This window comes from Tachysurus fulvidraco, chromosome 18 (genome assembly GCF_022655615.1).
Source record: "Tachysurus fulvidraco isolate hzauxx_2018 chromosome 18, HZAU_PFXX_2.0, whole genome shotgun sequence".
Classification (NCBI taxonomy): Eukaryota; Metazoa; Chordata; class Actinopteri; order Siluriformes; family Bagridae; genus Tachysurus; species Tachysurus fulvidraco.
Window position 1 is genome coordinate 3287769 of NC_062535.1, and position 21601 is coordinate 3309369.

General features: G+C 39.4%; 1 protein-coding gene and 2 long non-coding RNA genes across 3 annotated transcripts; 1 reads left to right on the forward strand and 2 right to left on the reverse strand.

Moving 5' to 3' along the window:
* Window positions 1-262: 262 nt before the first annotated feature.
* On the reverse strand, window positions 263-2246 carry LOC125139418. Its single transcript, XR_007138472.1, has 2 exons — window positions 1950-2246; window positions 263-556 (listed from the first exon to the last, which is right to left on the reverse strand). It is a non-coding gene; the product is annotated as an uncharacterized LOC125139418 (long non-coding RNA).
* Window positions 2247-10083: 7837 nt separating this feature from the next.
* On the reverse strand, window positions 10084-20731 carry LOC113648901 (lithostathine-2-like). The gene is made up of 3 exons (XM_047803659.1): window positions 20702-20731; window positions 19893-20172; window positions 10084-10466 (listed from the first exon to the last, which is right to left on the reverse strand). Exons 1-3 carry the CDS (start codon window positions 20729-20731, stop codon window positions 10099-10101), a joined length of 678 nt encoding a protein of 225 aa, XP_047659615.1. The 3' UTR covers window positions 10084-10098.
* LOC125139419 lies at window positions 12083-13490 on the forward strand. Its single transcript, XR_007138473.1, has 2 exons — window positions 12083-12219; window positions 13339-13490. It is a non-coding gene; the product is annotated as an uncharacterized LOC125139419 (long non-coding RNA).
* Window positions 20732-21601: the final 870 nt, after the last annotated feature.

The following is a 21601-nucleotide window of genomic DNA, read 5'->3' on the forward strand; positions in this document are numbered from 1 at the left end:
AATAAATAATGATTACACAATTAATAGCTCATTCATGACTTCATTAGTTTTTTTGCATCTTATGTCAGTAAAAGAAGTTTAACAAAAAAGTGACTAAGAACAAAAATCAATAACTGTATTACTGTAACATTATTAAATATATTTACTTTTTATTAACATATCTTACCTTCATAACATACAAAAGGAAACAACATTTCACATGGGTAATCATGCCATAATGTATCGTATTTATTACATGTCACACAGTATTCAACTCCCCCACCATTATCTGGCTGTCCACTGGCCCACTTTGTGTAAGTGACTCCGTCTCTGTAGAAAGTTTGGTCTTCCAGAGACCACAGCCATCTCCCAGGTCCTGCTCTCTGTAGACCAATCCAAGCTTTCTTTGCATTTCTGTTCATCAGTGTCTGATTCAGTTTCTCCACCTCTCCCATGTTGCTGATGGTTGCCAGATCAGTGTAATTCAGTCTGCAGTAAGTCTGAGCTTCACTCCAGGTTTTATTCTCATTCACAAAGTGATAGTGATGAGGAATATATGCTCCTGTACCACATACTACTGTGAAAAACATAAGAAAGAGATGTGTTATTGCATGATGCTATGATACGATTTTAAAATGTTATCTCTTACTTTAAAAAAATATTTTTTTATTATTATTATTTATTTGCACCTGGTCATCAACAGAAAATAAAGCATGACAAAATTTATTATAATATGACATTAGCTAAGCAGCTAGAAATGAATTCATGTTGAATTCAACATGATCATTTAATCCATGAAAACTGGCTAAATGTTTCTTGTGCGATTCTTTATTTTGTCTGTAATCAGATCATCAAATGTCTCTTACACATAATAAAACACTTGTGTTTCTGTTTATGTTTCATGAATATATAATGGTAGGGTGATGAGTGTGTAACGAGAGTCAGGTGTGAGTGTTTAGTAAGCCAGGTCAGATGCATATTAAGTATATTAAGTTAAATATATGTTAGAAAGCTTCCTTGAGAATAGACCTCATGATTAGGATCTCACAGAACACAACAAGGTATGTTAAGCTCACAGCTAATGTCATGTTCCTGTTTGGAGTTTTATTTAAATATGACAAATAGTGACCATGCACAAAACTGTGTTGTAAAAGCAGGGCATGGCTTTTAAAATGGCTTCAGATAAATATAGTCTGATGCCTGTGTTTGTGCTAAAACGGAAGTATCGGACTTTCACCACATCAGAAGATTTTTCACCCACTTTTAAGCTGCACAATACTTCAGCATTGAGGGCTTCATTTGTTGATACAAAAATAGCCTCAGATTACAAAGAGAAAAAAATAATGTTCAAACTTGTTTCAAACTGAAACTAAAGAGTAAATACAAGAATTGGCATCAAAATAAAGTCATTTATAGCCCCACATTCACAGAGTATGTCTTTTTCTTTTAAATAACACACATACACACACACACACACACACACACACACACACACACACACACACACACACACACACACACACACACACACACATTGTGTACATTGCGTACACACTAACCTGAGTAGAGCATAGTCACTGAAACGAGGTGAACCATATCTGTAAAGAAATTGTCAGAAAAACCTTTCCAACATTACAGCTTATGAATTAACAATCTGACGCTTTCTATGTTCTGTTATCAGTTATATTACTGTAGTAAAGTCATTAATTCACCAGCCTCTCTCTCTCTCTCTCTCTCTCTCTCTCTCTCTCTCTCTCTCTCTCTTTCACACACACACACACACACACACACACACACACACACACACACACACACACACACACACACACACACATATACACATATACACAAACACACACACACACACACACACACACACACACACACACACACACACACACACACACACACACACACACACACACACATACATAAAACAATTAAAAACATGAATAAATAGATATCTGTACCTCATGTGTTCTTCTGTTCTTCACCTCACTTTGTGCACCTGAACCTAACAAACCTCTTATTATACAGTATTACTGTCCTCTTTCAATCCCACCCATCACTTTACATAATCCATTTGATACAGATGTAATCTCAGTATCTGCTGTTCATCAGAGTTTTGCTGTTGTAGTGACGCTGTTATGTGATATTGTTTATGGAACATATTTGAATGACAGATATATCTGTGTTCATAGTTACAGAATAAATGTTGCCGGGTTTTTCCCTGAATTTGGATAAACAAAAAGGTGAACAGAAAGAGTTGAATTTAAAGGATGGAGAATGTGAACTTAGTTCTAATTCTCATTATATTGGCTTGAACAACCCAAAATTCTGTTTTGCTTCATTACCTTATTTTTTTAGACAATTAAATTCTAAATGCTAATCATTCTTCAGCTTTTAACCTACATGCACAAAAACACAGGTAAGTTGTTCATCATGGTCTGACTTAAGGTACTTTTACTTTGGTAAGTGATACGAATTCTGGTTTTCCTGGTACAGAAGCACAAAAAGGCCTAAAATCCTAAAGAAATCTATTCAAAATTATGAAGTTTAATATCTCATTATGATTTCAGGCTATTTTCACTGAACTCAGGCAACTCCTTTGTAGGGCCAGGGGTATGAGGCCATGCCTAGTGTCTCTCCCCTACATCGCCTGCATGGAGGAAACCTGCGTTCCCTTCTATGCATTGTAGAGTCACCTAAGCCATTGTGTGGAAGGCCTACATGGGAGCAGGACAAGCCCATATGACACTGCACAACATGGTGGTCTTGCAGGCTGATCTGCTAAAAGAGCTTAACTGTGGTGGGGATTGACCCTCAAGGCAATATCACACCTCCACCGAGCCAAAGATCTCGCACTCCATGCCACGAAGCAGACGGCCCACACCATAAGTTCTATGGCTGAATTTTTTGTCACAAAGAGGCTTAATTGAACAGAGATTAAGGACAGAGAAAGATCCTTTCTCCTCAATGCTCGATGTCGCCTGTTCGGGGAAGCAGTGAGTACTGTCGTCAGCATTCAGGGAATTTATCCGTCGCCACACTGAGCAGCCTGGGCCATCTTCACCTCCTAAGGTCTACCCTTACTCTCTTTTCTTGCTCAATCTATCTCCTGGATCAGCACGTGCAGGGTATCAGGGAGATCAGCAGGATATTGACATATTTTGTAGACAATTTGGTAGCATGGAAGCTTCTTCTAGGTGTGTCTCAGTGGGTCCTAGATACTGTAGAAAAAGGTTACAGGATCCAGTTCACCTCCCGTCCTCCTCCATTTCAGGGTGTGTTGCCCACGGTTGTTGGCAAACACCTAACCACATTTCCCCAAGAGAAACTGCTCTCGCTTCTAAGGAAAGGGACCTTAGTTTATATTCCCCTCCCAGATCAAGACTCAAGCTGTTACATCTGGTATATTGTTGTTTATATATAAATACAGGGGTCTGTGTCCAACTTTGGACCTGCAGGCTCTAAACGCTGAATGAGATTTGCATGATGAGTAGTTTGAAGGATGTAAAAAGCATTTAATCATTCAACAGCCACCTTAGTAGAAACAGCTACACCTATTCATGCAATTTTCTATATGTCATATATGCAATGCATAAAATCCCATACAAGCTTCAGTTAATGTTCAAATTCTAAAATATAGTGCCAAATAGGCTCAACAACAATGACATTAACATTGGAAGTCATTTAAACCAGGATCCAACTCATTATATAATATTCTGCCAAAAGGAAGAAAAATAGAACCTTTTAAAGAAATGCCATGTTACTTTACCAATAGTAAAGCAGTTCATCTAGTAGTACAGGAATGAATTATAACAGTAATACAGTTCATTTAAAGCATTTGGCAGACACCCTTACATTTTACCTCATTTTATAGCTAAGCAATTGAGGGTTAAGGGCCCAGCAGTTGCAGAATAATGGACATGGGATTCAAACTCACAACCTTCCGATTGGTAGTCCAACACCTTAACAATTAAGCTAGCACATCCTGCAATTTGTCAGTGAAGTAGTGACAGCAATTGCGTCTTTTAAAAACTTGCTGTATGTGAACAGTCTGTTTTTGCTTGGACAGGAGATGGTTTCCAGTGGATATTTTACTATAGCATTTTGTTTATTTACCATGTTGAGATCAAAATCACTAGTTCTCTCTCTCTCTCTCTCTCTCTCTCTCTCTCTCTCTCTCTCTCTCTCTCTCTCTCTCTCTCTCTCTCTCTCTCCACACAGAAACCCACACTATACATACCCGTCAAGTTTCTCATGTACTTTTCTGATTAAGTGGATGTAAATGGTCAGGGTGTTAATTGTGATGTTTGCAGTAATATATAGCTGTTTACTCACCTTATTATTTGTGATCCTTGTGATCCTGTTTGTAATTATATTTCTGTCCTTTCTATCCTCTCCCATCTATTTGCCCTCCCCTCTTGTGTCTGTTCTATATATGTATTGTTCTGCATTTCCATGAAACTATTTGCATAGAGGAAAGAATGATTTGTGTTTCTTATTTGGAATTAATTTAAATAAAGGATAGCTTTGTTTGTGCAAGCTGTTTGTGTTTACAGACAAACAGACTAAAAACTTGTGTTCTTTGATGGCTATAAAGTACAATCTGAGCTCCACAAACTTTGGACATGTAAAGTACAATCAATGTAAAGTAATGGCTTGTGATGTCAAACATGGCTGTATGTCCCCATATTCTTTTTTACTGTATTTTCTTGATTGCTTAGGTTCTATTCCTGTATGTCACCAGATGGAATTGTGGGATCGTAGTGTAGCAGAGTGGTAGGGGAACGAGTCTAACAATGCTATATATAAAGAATTATAAAATGCCACAAAAGGCCCCTAGGGGCACAACATTTGACTATGCCCCCCCTTATGAGGGGAACAGTCCCAAAAGGACACAGGTTCGTTACCTAATGATGAGCAAGAGACGAGGGCACGAGAATAACACAATAAATCTTTATTTGTACAGTTGTGCAGGATTACAATTCTCTAAAGAAAATGTCAAATCTTCAGTCACTAAACATGAAATCAAATTGACAGCACACAACATATACTTGAAATGACGAGGCCTTTCCAGAGCAAGACGAGATAACACATGACCCAGCTACAGCACAGTGTCAAGCCACACAACTCACACATGTGGAAGGTACACAAACAGCACACAGTGAACAAGCCACCCTCAAAAAGGTACAGCAATTATTCCTCCCCCTCAAAGACGACCCACCCAACACAAGTATTTTTTTTTGAGATACGAGCTGTGATTCGACCAAATTTTTGTCCTGATATACTAGCAAATTTTTGAGATACGAGCATCCGAGCCGCCGCAGGCGAAACAAAGATCTCCAACAACCACGTGTGCTCTTGTAGTAGGGCAGTCTAGGTACCGCCCTATTAAACACAGTTTTAACCTGAATGACAGGTGCGACAGCCTATCTGGTGGGTGAGATGAAGGCATTGCAGGAGGCAGATCCGGTGATTGGGGAGATTTTGGTGTTCTGGAGACTAGGAACACTCCCCAGTTTTGAAGAGCGACACCAGCTGTCCAAAGCCGCCCTAGTCTTACTGCGGCAATGGGATCGGTTGCTGGATAAGGAAGGGGTGCTGCATTTCAGTGTGTTTCGTTCTAATGGTGGTGAAGAGATTCTCCAGGTAGTTCTACCAGCTGTCTTGCGTAAGGAAGTTTTGACTCAAGTGCACCAGGGATATGGGCATCAAGGGGTCGAACGGACCACCGAGCTAGTACGACAGCGTTACTATTGGCCAGGACTAACATCCGATGTAGCTCAGTGGTGTCGGGAGTGCGAAAGATGTCATGTCGCTAAGGATACACAGCCGGTAGCTCGCAGTTTCATGGGTCATCTGTTGGCCTCTAGGCCAAATGAGATCTTGGCCATTGATTTTACTCTGCTGGAACCATCTCGCTCAGGATTGGAAAATGTTTTGATAATGACCGATGTCTTTACAAAATACAACCTGGCGGTCCCTACTCGGGATCAGTGTCCTGAGACAGTGGCTCGCACGTTGGTGGTGGAGTGGTTCTATAAGTTTGGTGTCCCTGGACGCATTCATTCTGATCAGGGCCGCAGCTTTGAGTCCTCTTTAATACAACAGCTCTGTAGTCTCTATCGGATTGAGAAGTCCCGCACTACCCCATACCATCCAGCAGGTAATGGGCAGTGTGAACGTCTTAACAGGACGCTGCATAATCTCCTGTGCACTCTACCGCTCTCTCGAAAGGCAGATTGGGTCTCTGCTCTCCCACAGGTACTCTTCTGCTATAATACTACCCCCCATCAAGCGACCGGTGAGTCAGCTTATTTTCTGATGTTTGGGCAAGAGCCAAGGCTCCCTATAGATTTTCTGTTGGGTAGAAGCCAGGAGATGTTGTCTGGTGGTGTGAATGAGTGGGTGTTGGAGCACCAAGCCAGGTTACAGGAGGCTTTTGAGGGGGACCAGAACATTTGAATTTGACAGCCAAGCATCGCAGGAAGCAGCATGACCTGCAGGTACGTGATACACCATTGGGGGAGGGTCAGTTGGTTTATCTCCACGATTATGGCGTGAGAGGGCGCCAATGACCTGTGGAGCCTAGTGGTGTATCAGGTAGTGAGAGCACCTCTGGCAGGAGGGTCAGTGTACACCATTGCGCCAGTAGATGATTTGAGTAAGGTAAAATGGGTTCACTGCTCTTTGTTGAAGACCCGTATATGAAGAGAGTCACCTGCTGTTATTCCTGCAGATGATCCTCTTGTAGTCAAGGTACCATCATCGGAGGGCTCCCCATTTGAGGAGGTTGATCTGTGGGTTTTGGTACCTGAATCTCCACAGGGTGTTGGTGGGCTAATACTAAGGGACCCAGTGCCTCCACCTGCCCTTGTTCCTCGATGCCTAACTGAAAATCTTGACTCTACAACTCCAGCGGTTCCTGGACTACCTGGTGTGGGGTCTCCAGATTTATAGTCAGTAAGGGAACCCTCACCGGTAGATCAGCCTGGTAATAGTGGGGTTGCCTTGTGGCGGACGAGGCGAGCTAATGCGGGTCATCATTCCAATTGACACCACCTCCTTTGGGCAGTGGAAGCAGGGAGGGGGGGTATTTCCATGGTAGCTCCGGCATCTAATGCTGTTTCTGCCCTTTTCAGGCCCTGGCACTAAGTCATTCCCTGGCCATTGTGGGGTTGTGTCCATCGTCGGGGCGACGATGCAAGATCTAGGGGTAGATTGTAATAGGGCAGTCTAGGTACTGCCCTATTAAACGTGGTTTTCACGTGAATGACAGGTGTGACAGCCTATTGGCTGCTGCTCCGGGTGTATTTAAGGCGTAGTTTGTCACCTGGGTACGCATCATACAACTATTGTGTGTGGGTGTGCGCGCGCAGCTTGTGGGAGGTATGTATCCAGCTGTATGGCTAACGTTGCTGCTAGCGTCTGTGCACTATCTAAGGTGTATTTGTTTATAGCCAGGTTATGGTCCCGATCGGTACGACGTTGCTGTTGGGTACAGGCTGTCCTTCACTCCAGGTTGTGTGTGCTCTGGATCAGGTTGTGTGTGCTCTTGTTGCAGTTCGTTGATTACGGATAAAGCTGTGAATAACTGAACCTGTGTGCTTCGCGCTCTACTTCCGGGTATGTATATCTAGTCCTTTTGAGCATTATTGGGGTGGTGTTTTTGACGATTGATTTTATTAACTTTTGTTTATTTTAGTGCATCTGTTCGTAAGCACATTATTGCTGTGGACTGCAGGGCGAATGCTCCTTAGACCACGTTAAGACTGCACTGTTTGTTCTGCTGCTATTTTTACGACTGTGACCGTTTGTATTCATTACTTTGTGGTTTTGTTTGTGTTTGTCACGCTCATGCTGGTGGCTTAGGTGAAGTGTGGTCAGTCCGAGCCGTCATTTAAGAGAGAGGTGCCATTAACGGTGCCTGCTTAACTTCACCGGTTGTTATATTGCCACCAGCAGCGTGTTTGTTTTGTTTAATGTTGATTTGAATTTTCTTTGTTGAAGGCTCCTTTCAGCTTTAAGTTTTTGTCCTTTTGTTAACTTGTTTTTTTGTATTTAATGTGCTTTAATTTGTAGACTGTTGTCTTCACGTGTATTGTTTGCTTTATTTCTCTTGGTTTTGTTCTTCTCTTTTAACCCCTTGCTGCTCCATGGCATGTCTAGGTTTGAGCTTTTTGGCACGAACCTAGTATTTACATGTTTCTGTCTGACCCTTGTGGCCAGTAAATTTTCCATTGTGTTCCCCTTTATGGTGTGAACTTATTCTAACGCGAGTTGTTGGGTTGAATGTGAGTTAAACTGTGTTTTTGTTTTTATTTATTTATTTTTTTTTTATTTCAGGAGCTGAAGGCCCCAGTGAGGGAAGCTAGCTGTCTTGGCCTTGTGGTGGTGGTGTTTCTCACAGTGTGTTTTTGCCATTGATATCTGTGTCTCCCTCACTTAGAGTGGGTGTGGTGTGAGTGTTTGTGTTTATGAGTAGTGTGTCTTAGGATACGCACTGTTCAGCTGCCCTACTGGTAAGCCTCAGCCAGAAAGTTTTTGTTGTCTCATTTTCTATTGGGTTTATATTTTTATATTTTGTTTGAATTTTCCATTTACATTTCTAACCTGTATATAATAAAGCACACATTTTATTGTTATTTCATGTCCCTGCATTCTTCTTTTTGCTTACTACACCACTACACACACAAAATTTACCACAACCATAAATGCAGACCTGCCAACCTTGTAAAACATTTTTGAGTAGCAATTTACTGCAGCGACACGGCGCGAGGTCTGGCACATTTGCTGGTCAGTGTTCACATGCTCACTCATCACAACTTTTTACTTAGCACATAGTTCTCACTCACCACCATATCTAGTTATTCAACATACAAGTAGACCATGAAGAACTCTTTTATTGAAAAGGCAACATAAAAACTATTTTAACAACTTTATGTATTGCCATAAATTAGATCTAATGAACTAAACAGTAACTTCATATCTGACTGCGTGCTATAAAAGGGACACACAGACGCTCGCGGATATTGATGTCTGCGTGCTTGCGCCAGTTTGTCTTTTCTGATAAAGTACGACGGCAATGCGTTTACAGGCATGACACGTTTCCGATATAAATAAATAAAGTAAATAAAGTAAAACTTGATCTGTGCGTAAAACTTAAACTTGAGGCACAACACCGAACACTTGGACGCATGCCTCAGTAAAGGAGTCTAATGACACCTGTGGTTCGGCAGGCTTATTAAAATGGATGAAATTCACAATTCTGGCCATTTACTTTTGAAACGTTAAGTCCTCACTTGTAAAAAACAGTCACTGCAAGAAGAATTGAAGACAGACAGAGACAGATGAAAACCACTTCTGTTTAGTGAAAGTGGTTTTAGTTTGATGACAAATTTAAACCTTACCCTAACTTTTAGCCCTGCATGTTTGTGATGTATGTTTGTGATGTGGAACACAAAACACAGAGATACACTAAAACACAAACTTGAAATGTACTTTTATTTGATAGGAAACTGGCAGCAGTCATTACGATCCATATACTTACATATTAAAGAAACAACAGACTCAGATGTCTAAAATATAAGTGAGATAAATAATAATAATAATAATAATAATAATAATAATAATAATAATAAATTAAAAGAATAGTAATGATTTTAACATAACTGTTTACATGGCTTGGTGTTCTAAACTTCCTGAATAGGTGTAAATGAGCTGAATATGATATAGTTCTTTATTCTTACAAAGCAGACAAAAAACAATTATATGTACAAACCAACACACTGTAGTTAAAACATCAGGTTAATAGATTTCACCTTCATTACACAGAAACCCCTTTATTAATAAGAACCATCAGAAATAATAATAATAATAATAATAATAATAATAATAATAATAATAATAATAATAATAATAATAATAATGTGTAGAAGAGAATAAATGAGACATTGCTGTAGATCAGCTGATGCTGGACACAGATGATGGACCACAACTTGTCTTCAGTCTTCATGTTTAATAAAACAAATCTTCAAATGAAAACGATAAAAACAATTTTAAATGCAATATCAAAAAAGCGCAGTAAAACACAAGCATACAAAAACACTGTGACTAACCATCATAAGTAGAGCAGATGAAGTTGAGCGTCTGGCTCTCAGGCAGCTCGATCCACTTCTGCTCTCCTCCAGACTGCACTGCTCCGCTTCTCTTCTCATGACTACAGTCTTCATTCCAGGTCCCATTCCCTGGTGCCCAGCCCTCATAGCAGATTATTGATCCAACAACCCAGAACCAGACACGCTGGGCGCAGTCGTGACGCAGGCCGAGCCACACGTGTTCAGTGGAGGCGTTTTGAGTCACTTCCTTCACCCAGAGCTGCATCTCCTCGGTGCGCACTGACACCAGGTCATGATGATGGTTCCTGCAGTATGTCAGAGCTTCCCACCAGGTCAGGTTCTTCTTAATCAGGATCACTTTATCTGGATAAAAGAGGCAACATTCAATAAAAGCTAAGGTGAACATTTACAACCCAATTGTTTTTTCATCTTTTATTTAGCCGAAGATTTAAACAGGAATCTGGAAATAATATTCTGAAAATATTTTTTTAAATATATTTTTCTCCAAATTATCTTTTTCAAATCCATTTGCAATTGGATTAATAAAACAAAGTGTATTGTATACAGTTCATGATAATACAAAACAGCATGACAGTAATGTAAAAAAAAAAAATTGCAACTACATCATTTAACTTACTCTCATGGCAGATGAACGGGAGTTTTTCTGTGCAGTTCACATCAGTCCAGTAACGTTGCTCAGACTCAGACACTGCAGCACAGATCAAACTTCCACTGGGTTTGTCAGATCTCCAGTATCTGAATGTGGAGTTACTCTGATCTGACCAATTCCAGGAGTCATTAAACAGACCGATCCAAACACCTGTACTGACTGAAACATTAACCATACTCCAGATCTCGTCATTCTCAGTTTGGTTCCTCACACTGACCAGGTCGGTGTATTTCTCTCTGCAGTAGGTCTGAGCATCATACCAGCTCTTTTCATCACTAATATATACATATTTATTAGTTGTTTTTTTTCTGCAAATAAAAATAAAAATGTACACAATGAACAGCTCATTCATGACTTTATTAGATTTTTGCTGATTCTTATGTTAATAAAAGAACTTTAACCCCTTTATGTCTTGGCCCCCTTTTGCAGGTTTTTCGCCTACGTGACCTACCCAACAAAAAGTGGTACAGCTCCCACATACTTTGACACACAGGGGTGAGCCTGGTCTCATTGGAAAGAAGAGATTCAGAAACTAGTTTCAGATTGATTCTAGGCCTTACTGGCACAAAGTTACAGAGGCTAGAATGGAAGGTTCTCATTTCCACCTGGATTGTTTACCTGATAAACTGAATAATCTTATTTTTCTGGAACATGTTAGGGACCAAATAACAACTGAGGGTCATAGCCACATGTCTTGGCTTTCACCAAAAAAATTACAAGTCGAAAGACCCAAAAATGGCTTCAATAAAAATATTTTTCTACGGACATGGTCGTCTGGTCCAGCGTTTTTGTGTACTTGTTTACTGTATAACTTTGAATTAAAAGACTGCATGCTCAGTTTAAAAGGCCTAAAACAAGCAGAGACTCTCTGTCTACATGTCTAGTGTGTAAAAAGGCCTGTAACTTGACACCCTGAGCTGTGAGAGTGACAAAATTCAGGGATTACGCAAGAATTCTTCTGCGCAGATTAGAGAAGAGAAGACACGGATGTTGCATATCGTTGGAATCGTCTGTTTATTGGCTAAAGAGCTGTATAGGTCCCAGCCTATTTCATTGCTATTGGAAGGAGTAATTGTCAGTCAAAGGCGGGTTCCCAAAAATGATGTCATGACATCATTGGCTTCCCAGCCGTCTATCTCTGCAATACAAGCACCGATTGGCTCAAGTGAGGGCTTGTTTGATTCGTTAGGTCCTGGGCTATAAATATGACGTAAATTTAGAATTTTTGAAACCCCAATGAGAAGTTAGAGCGGCAAAACAAGATGATGGCGCACTACTGTTTCCAGTTTTCGGAACGATCAAAGCGTTTTCTATTAAAAGGCTTACAGATTTCAGTTCCTTGGACCTGTGTGGATTTTTCTGGAATATTTGTTTTGGAATATATTACCCCAGCGAAGAACGGGAAGCGTCTAAATGTAAGGGAAAAACCGGTCTAGCGCCACCTAGGTCAGTTTTGTCCAAAAAAATTTTCTAATAGTATGAAGGCTGTGAATCATATTATGCTTTGTGTGTGGGCTTAAAAAAATATTGAGAGTATAAACTTTACTAGGTAAATAGGTTTTTTCGTGTTTTTAGAGGATTTGATGCTTTAAAGATGAAATGAAGCTTGTTTCTGGGTCATCCTCTAGTGGTCACATTGACTTCCGTAAGAGGTCAGAAAAGTGAAAGAGAAGAAAAACCAAGAACAATAACTAATACAATTAGGTCCTCCATTTTAGATTTAGATTTTCATTATTGTAACATTATTAAATATAGTTACTTTTTATTAACATCTCTTACCTTCATAACATACAAAAGGTTTCAACTTTTCACAATTGCCATCATTCCATAATGTATTGTAGGTATCATATCCCACACAGTATTTAACTTCCCCAGCATTATTTGGTTCATTAGGATGCCAGTGTGTGTAAGTGACTCTGTCTCTGTAGAAAGTTTGGTCTTCCAGAGACCACAGCCATCTCCCAGGTCCCGCTCTCTGTAGACCAATCCATGCTTTCTTTGCATTTTCCTTCATCAGTGTGTGATTCAGCTTCTTCATCTCTCCCATGTTGCTGATGGTTGCCAGATCAGTGTATTTCTCTCTGCAGTAAGTCTGAGCTTCACTCCAGGTTTTATTCTCATTCACAAAGTGATAGTGATGAGGAATATATGCTCCTATACCACATACTACTGTGAAAATCATAAGAAAGAGATGTGTTATTGCATGATGTTATGATACGATTTTAAAATGTTACCTCTTACTTTCAAAAATCAGTTTAATTTTATTTTTTTTTCCTGGAATAACAGACCAACCCTTCACATTATTATAGTCTCATGGTTTTAAGGTTCTTAAATGTGCAAGGTAACATATGCCAGGTGAAAGTTCCACCATGAAACATTGTTGTCAAGGAATCGCCAGGTTCTCCCCTCACTCAACAAACCAGATCCGCATCACCTGAGTACTAATCACCGCCACATATAAAAGACTCTCTCACACACACACACACTTTGTCCGGTCTCGTACACGCTAGCTGCCTTCGCATGCTGTGTCTACTAACCCGACTCTTTATCTCTCTCTCTGCGCAGTAGTCATCCAAGTGCTTCGCTCTCCGAGAAGGTTATCCGTGTGGTCTTGTACCCAGTGATCTCGGGTGTGTGTGGGAACGTCGCCTGTGCTATCTCTCCATCATTCACCTTATTTTCACTACCCAAGTTCAATAAACTGTTACTTAGACGAAGCTCCGCCTCTGTCGTCTTCTGTATGTGACAATTGTACACTTAATAAACAAAAGTGGCTTTTTAAATATGTTTTTTTTTATTATTATTATTTTTCACTCATTTTTCTATTTTGTGGAATCAGAAACAGAAACTAAAGCATGACAAAATGTATTATAATATAACATTCAACATTAACAAGATCATTTAATCCATGAAAACTGGCTAAATGTTTCTAGTGCGATTCTTTATTTTGTCTGTAATCAGATCATCAAATGTCTCTTTATACTTCATAATAAAACACTTGTGTCTCTGTTTATGTTTCATTCAGCTTGGAATCACCCTAAGTGATGCTGTTATTAGAAAGATTACAGTCTGCTTTTTGTAGATTTATGTGAAATATTCATGAGGTCAGGTGCATATTAAATATATTAAGTTAAATATATGTTAGAAAGCTTCCTTGAGAATAGACCTCATGATCAGGATCTCACAGAACACAACAAGGTTTGTTAGGCTCACAGCTAATGTCATGTTCCTGTTTGGAGTTTTATTTAAATATGACAAATAGTGAACATGCACAAAACTGTGTTGTAAAAGCAGGACATGGCTTTTAAAATGGCTTCAGATAAATATAGTCTGATGTCTGTGTTTGTGCTAAGACGGAAGTATCGGACTTTCACCACCGGTGCATCAGCAGATTTTTCACCCACTTTTAAGCTGCACAATACTTCAGCATTGAGGGCTTCATTTGTTAATACAAAAATAGCCTCAGATTACAAAGAGAAAAAAATAATGTTCAAACTTGTTTCAAACTGAAACTAAATACAATAATTGAGATCAAAATAAAGTCATTTATAGCCCCACATTCACAGAGTCTGTCTTTTTATTTTAAATAACACACACGCACACACACACACACACACACACGCACACACACACACACACACACACATACACACACACACACACACACACACATTGTGTACATTGTATACACACTGACCTGAGAAGAGCAGAGTCACTGAAACGAGGTGAACCATATCTGTAAAGAAATTGTCAAAAAAACATTTCCAACATTACAGCTTATGAATTAACAATCTGACTCTTTCTATGTTCTGTTATCAGTTATATTACTGTAGTAAAGTTATTAATTCACCAACTTCTCTCTCTCTCTCTCTCTCTCTCTCTCTCTCTCTCTCTCTCTCTCTCTCTCTCTCTCTCTCTCTCTCTCTATCTCTCTCTCTATCAATCTCTCTCTCTCTCTCTCTCAATCTCTCTCTCTCTCTCTCTCTCTCTCTCTCTCTCTCTCTCTCTCTCTCTCTCTCTCTCTCTCTCTCTTTAAAAATGAGCAAGAATCTATAAAGAATAAAATCTTCACCATGACTGTTACCAAACACAGACAGATAAGATGTCTTTCATAAATGTCCCTGTGAGAGCTGTTACTATAGAAACAATAATACATTAGAAAATTAATATCTAAATATCGATGAAAACATGAATAAATAGATTTTCGTACCTCATATATGTCATGTAATCCACACAGAGTGTGTGTTACGAGTGTTTTTCTGTTCTTTACCTCACTTTGTGCACCTGAACCTAACAGACCTCTTATTATACAGTATTACTTTCCTCTTTCAATCCCACCCATCACTTTACATATTCCCTTAGAAACAGTTATATCAGTATCTGCTGTTCATCATAGTTTTACTGTTGTTGTGATGCTGTTGTTATGTGTTTTTATTTGGAACATATTTGAATATATCCGTGTGCGATGTTACATATTTACAGAATAAATGCTGCAAGGAGTTTCCATGACTTTGGATAAACAAAAGACAGATGAACAGAAAGAGTTGAATTTAAAGAATCGAGAATGTGAACTTAGTTCTAATTCTTATTGTAAAGTCATATGCAAAAGTTTAGGAACCTCTGACAATCTCCATGATTTTCATTTATAAATATTTTGGGTGTTTTGATCTATAAACTAACTGAAGGACACTAAAGTAATATTTCAGTAGTGAAATGAGATTTATTGTATTAACAGAAAATGTGCAATATGCATCAAAACGAAATTAGACAGGTGCATAAATTTTGGCACCCTTGCCATTTTGTTGATTTGAATACCTGTAACTACTTAGCACTGATTAATTGGAACACAATTGGTTAAGTGGATCCTTAAGCCTTTAACTTCATAGACAGGTGCATCCTATCATGTGAAAAGGTATTTAAGGTGGTCATCATTATTGTTCTCTTTGACTCTCCTCTGAAGAGTGGCAACATGGAGGCCTCAAAACAACTCTCAAATGACCTGAAAACAAAGATTGTTCAACGTTATGGTTTAGGGGAAGGCTACAATAAGTTATCGCAGAGCTATAAGCTCTCAGTGTCCACTGTGAGGAACATAGTGAGGAAATGGGCACAGGCACAGTTCTTGTTAAGGCCAGAGGTGACAGGCCATGTTGTAGAGGCAAAAGAAAAGGATGGTAAGAACGGTCAAAAACAGTCCACAGTCCACCTCCAAAGACCTAAAACATCAACGTGCTGCAGATGGCATCACTGTGCATCGTTCAACAATTCAGCACACTTTGCACAAGGTAAAGCTGTACAGGAGAGTGATGCAAGTGATCCACAAATCAAGCATCGCATTATTTCTGGCAGGCCACATCGTCAAGCGTGCATCAGCTGTTAATCAGCTGTCCACGACGCGCACCAATCCGTTTACGACATCCATATTACCCGACCATTTAAATTCCCATTCATAGAGCCGTTCAGCGCTTCGCTGCTGCCGCGATCTAAACTCCCTCCTCCAACCCCGACTCTACCATGCCGGAACCCATGTTTGCTGTACCAGTTTACATCTTAAATCTCCACATATTTTTCTCTCTCTCTCTAATTATTTGATTATCTATCTATCCATTCATTTATTACTTTCCAAAAACGTGTAATTGAGCTATGCATGCTGGCGGTTCTCTTAGGGGGGGTCTATTCTATTTTCTAGTTGCTGCTCTCCCCGCTCTGTCCATGCATGCGCATGGATGGGCACGTGGATTCTTGCCAAGAACAGAACCATACCGCCAACAATAACTGTATGCATATCATCTAATTCCCTTGTGACAAAGTGGTCCTGACAGAAACAGAGTCATTCGAGGTATGCAAACTCATTTTGGAATAAGGTGCTGTAGAGTGATGAAACACGTTAAAAGTAAAGGAGCTATGATGATATCGGCATTGTTCCCCTTGACATAGAGCTAATGTATCAGCCTGATCAATACAGTGGGCACTTGGACAATATGAGCTTCAAGGTCTCGAGTATGTCAGAATGTTGTAGATGTGAACAACCATGCACTTAAGAAGGTCACTGAATATTTTGTTAACAAAGGCTTGAAATACAGCAGGCATTTTGTTAAGTCCACATAGTATGACGAAGTACTCGTGTCCCCTGGTAGTGTGGAATGTGGTTTTCCACTTCACTCTCTCTCAACAGTGGTTCATCTTTGTAATTTTTTCCAAGCCTGGGTCTCTGAGATAGACAGTAAGAATATTATGCTTTTAGAAAGGGAGGTGTTCGGTAATAGATTGATAGTACAATCCCATGATCTATGTGGTGGCATTTGGGTGGCTTGTTCCTTGCTGAACACCTCCCCCAGGTCATGGTATTCCAGGGAGACGTCAACAACGTGAGTGGTGTCTGGGATTTCAATGGAGGTGGAGTGGCACCGGAAGCTCATAGAGAATGAGTGGTGTTTGAGGAGCTCCATGAGGTGGTAATGTGCGTTGTTGTTAAGTTGAATTTAAATTGGCCTGTAGAAGAAGTTAGTGTAGCTCATAACAAACCTGATATCTCGTTCCATGCTAAACAACTGTTTCCTGACTTCCATTATCCCCGGACCTCCATGCTAAGATATCAGCGTCTTGGGAAATCCCTATCCTGCACTTCTAATTATTCGACTATTGTAGGGCCAGGGGTATGCAGCCATGCCTAGTGTCTCACCCCTACATTGCCCTCATGGAGGAAGCCTGCGCTCCCTTCTAAGCCATGTAGAGTCACCTAAGCCATTGTGTGGAAGGCCTACATGGAAGCAGCACAAGCCAATGTGCCCCTGCACAACATGGTGGTCTTGCAGGCCTACCAGGCTGACCTGCTAAAAGAGCTTAACTGTGGTGGGGATTGAACCTCAAGGCAATATCTGAGCTCCACCGAACCAAAGATCTCACACTCCGTGCCACGAAGCAGACGGACCACACCATAGGTTCTATGTCTGTATTTTTTGTAGCAAAGAGGCACCTGTGGCTTAATTGAACAGAGATTAAGGACAGAGATAGATCCTTTCTCCGGGATGCCCGATTTCACCTGTTCGTGGAAGCAGTGAGTACTGTCATTAACAGCATTCACGGAATTTATCCATCGTCGCAGCCTGGGCCATCTTCCAGCCACACCCAGCCCCCCCTCTGACCTTTCCTGCTCAGAGGGAGTGTTGCAGCCCGAGCTCACCCATCAAAGTCTATGGAGGCCTATCAGCGTGCCCAGACCCAGGCCTGTCAAGTAAGCTAAAAAAGAAATCCTGATGCCCGAGGGCTTCAATTTCTAGGAGCGTCATTCCTAGGGCAACTTCCCCTACAGTACCTCCTACTTTGCCGTCTCTGGAATTTGGGAGGTCAGTAAAGTGAGATCAGCATGATGTTGACATCTTTTGTAGACAATTTGGTAGCACGGAAACTTCTAAGTGTTTCTAAGTGTCTAAGTGGGTCCTAGATACTGTAGAAAAAGGTTACAGGATCCAGTTCACCTCCCGTCCTCCTCCATTTCAGGGTGTATTACCCACGGTTGTTGGCAAACACCTAACCATGTTTCTCCAAGAGAAACTGCTCTCGCTTCTAAGAAAAGGGACCTTAGTTTATGTTCCCCTCCCAGATCAAGACTCCAGCTTTTACATCTGGTATATTGTTGTATATATATAAATACAGGGGTCTGTGTCCAACTTTGGACCTGCAGGCTCTAAACGCTGAATGAGATTTGCATGATGGGTAGTTTGAAGGATGTAAAAAGCATTTAATCATTCAACAGCCACATTAGTAGAAACAGCTACACCTATTCATGCAATTTTCTATATGTCATATATGCAATGCATAAAATCCTATACAAGCTTCAGTTAATGTTCAAATTCTAAAATATAGTGCCAAATAGGCTCAACAACAATGACATTAACATTGGAAGTCAACATTTAAACCAGGATCCAACACTTTATATAATATTCTGCCAAAAGGATGCAAAATAAAACCTAAAATAAATGCCTTGTTACTTAACCAATAGTAAAGCAGTTCATCTAGTAGTACAGGAATGAATTATAACAGTAATACAGTTCATTTAAAGCATTTGGCAGACACCCTTACATTTTACCTCATTTTATAGCTAAGCAATTGAGGGTTAAGCAGTTGCAGAATAATGGACATGGGATTCAAACTCACAACCTTCCGATTGGTATTCCAACACCTTAACTACTAAGCTAGCACATCCTGCAATTTGTCAGTGGAGTAAGTAGTGACAGAAATTGCGTCTTTTAAAAACTTGCTGTATGTGAACAGTCTGTTTTTGCTTGGACAAGAGATGGTTTCCAGTGGATATTTTACCATAGCATTTTTTTTTATTTACCATGTTGAGATCAAAATCACTAGTTCTCTCTCTCTCTCTCTCTCTCTCTCTCTCTCTCTCTCTCTCTCTCTCTCTCTCTCTCTCTCTCTCTCTCTCTCTCTCTCTCTCTCTCTCTCTCTCTCTCTCTCTCTCTCTCTCCCTCTCTCTCTCTCTCTCTCCCACACACACAAAACACACAATCATTACATACACACTGACCTGGGAGCAAGAGCAAGTTGATTGAAATGAGACCAACCATATTTACAAGTAACATAAAAGCTATTTAAAGACATTTACAAAATTACACTGTATGTTCAAGTGTATATATGAATAAACATCAGCTACACATACCCTTCAAGTTTCTCATGTACTTTTCTGATTAAGTGGATGTAAATGGTCAGGGTGTTAATTGTGATGTTTGCAGTAATATATAGCTGTTTTCCCACCTTATTATTTGTGATCCTAGTGATCCTGTTTGTAATTATATTTCTGTCCTCTTCTATCCTCTCCCATCTATTTGCCCTCCCCTCTTGTGTCTGTTCTATATATGTATTTTTCTGCATTTCCACGAAAGTATTTGCATAGAGGAAAGAAGAAATCTGGATATAATATTCTGAAATTATTGTTAATATAAATATATTTTTCTGCAAATTTTATTAAAAAGTTTAATTATCTCTCTGATATCCATTTGTGATTGTATTTATAAAACAAATTGTATTGTATACAGTTCATGATAATTCAAAACAGCATCAGGAATCTTTAATAAATTAAAAAATTTTATCCACATCATTTAACTCACTCTCATGGCAGATGAACGGGAGTTTTTCTCTGCAGTTCACATCAGTCCAGTAACGTTGCTCAGACTCAGACACTGCAGCACAGATCAAACTTCCACTGGGTTTGTCAGATCTCCAGTATCTGAATAAGGAGTTACTCAGATCTGACCAATTCCAGGAGTCATAAAACAGACCGATCCAAACACCTGAATAGGCTAAAACATTAACCACACTCCAAATCTTGTCATTCTCAGTTTGGTTCCTCGCACTGACCAGGTCGGTGTAATTCTCTCTGCAGTAGGTCTAAGCACCGTACCAGCTCTTTTTATCAATAATATATACATATTTAATAGTGTTGATGTTCTTTTCTGAAAAAAAAAACAACAACAACCAAACATGCAGTTAACACAATGAACAGCTCATTCATGACTTTATTAGATTTTTGCATCTTATGTCAATAAAAGAACTTTAACAAAAAAGTGAAGGAGAAGAAAAATCAAGAAAAATAACAGACAATTAGAGACATAATTTTAGATTGGATTTTCATTACTGTAACATAATTAAATATAATTACTTTGTATTAACATCTCTTACCTTCATAACATACAAAAGGATTCAATATTTCACATGGGAAATCATTCCATAAGGTAGGGTTGTTATAATATCCCACACAGTACTCAACTCCCCAAGCATTATTTGGTTCTCCACTACTGCAGTTTGTGTAAGTGACTCGATCTCTGTAGAAAGTTTTGTCTTCCAGAGACCACAGCCATCTCCCAGGTCCTGCTCTCTGTAGACCAATCCAAGCTTTCTTTGCATTTTCCTTCATTACTGTGTGATTCAGCTTCTTCATCTCTCCCATGTTGCTGATGGTTGCCAGATCAGTGTATTTCTCTCTGCAGTAAGTCTGAGCTTCAGTCCAGGTTTTATTCTCATTTACAAAGTGATAGCGATGAGGAATATATGCTCCTGTACCACATATTACTGTGAAAAACATAAGAAAGTGACGTGTTATTGCATGATGCTATGATATGATTTTAAAATGTTATCTTACTTTCAAAATCATTTTTATTTTATTTTTATTACCTGGAATAACTGACCAACCCTTCACATTATTATAGTCTCATGGTTTTAAGGTTCTTAAATATGCTAGGCAAAATATGCCAGGTAAAAGTTCCACCATGATACATTGTACACTTTCTAAACAAATGTGGCTTTTTAAATCTCTCTTCTTTTTCACTCAGTAACTTTTCTATTTTGTGGAATCAGAAACAGAAACTAAAGCATGACAAAATGTATTATAATATAACATTAGCTAAGCAGCTAGAAATGAATTCAAGTTGTTCAACATCAACATGATCATTTAATCCATGAAAACTGGCTAAATGTTTCTTGTGTGATTCTTTATTTTGTCTGTAATCATATCATCAAATGTCTCTTTACACTTCATAATAAAACACTTGTGTCTCTGTTTATGTTTCATTTAGCTTGGAATCACCCTAAGTGATGCTGTTATTAGAAAGATTACAGTCTGCTTTTTGTAGATTTATGTGAAATATTCATGAGGTCAGGTGCATATTAAGTATATTAAGTTAAATATATGTTAGAAAGCTTCCTTGAGAATAGTCCTCATGATTAGGATCTCACAGAACACAACAAGGTTTGTTAAGCTCACAGCTAATGTCATGTTCCTGTTTGGAGTTTTATTTAAATATGACAAATATTGACCATG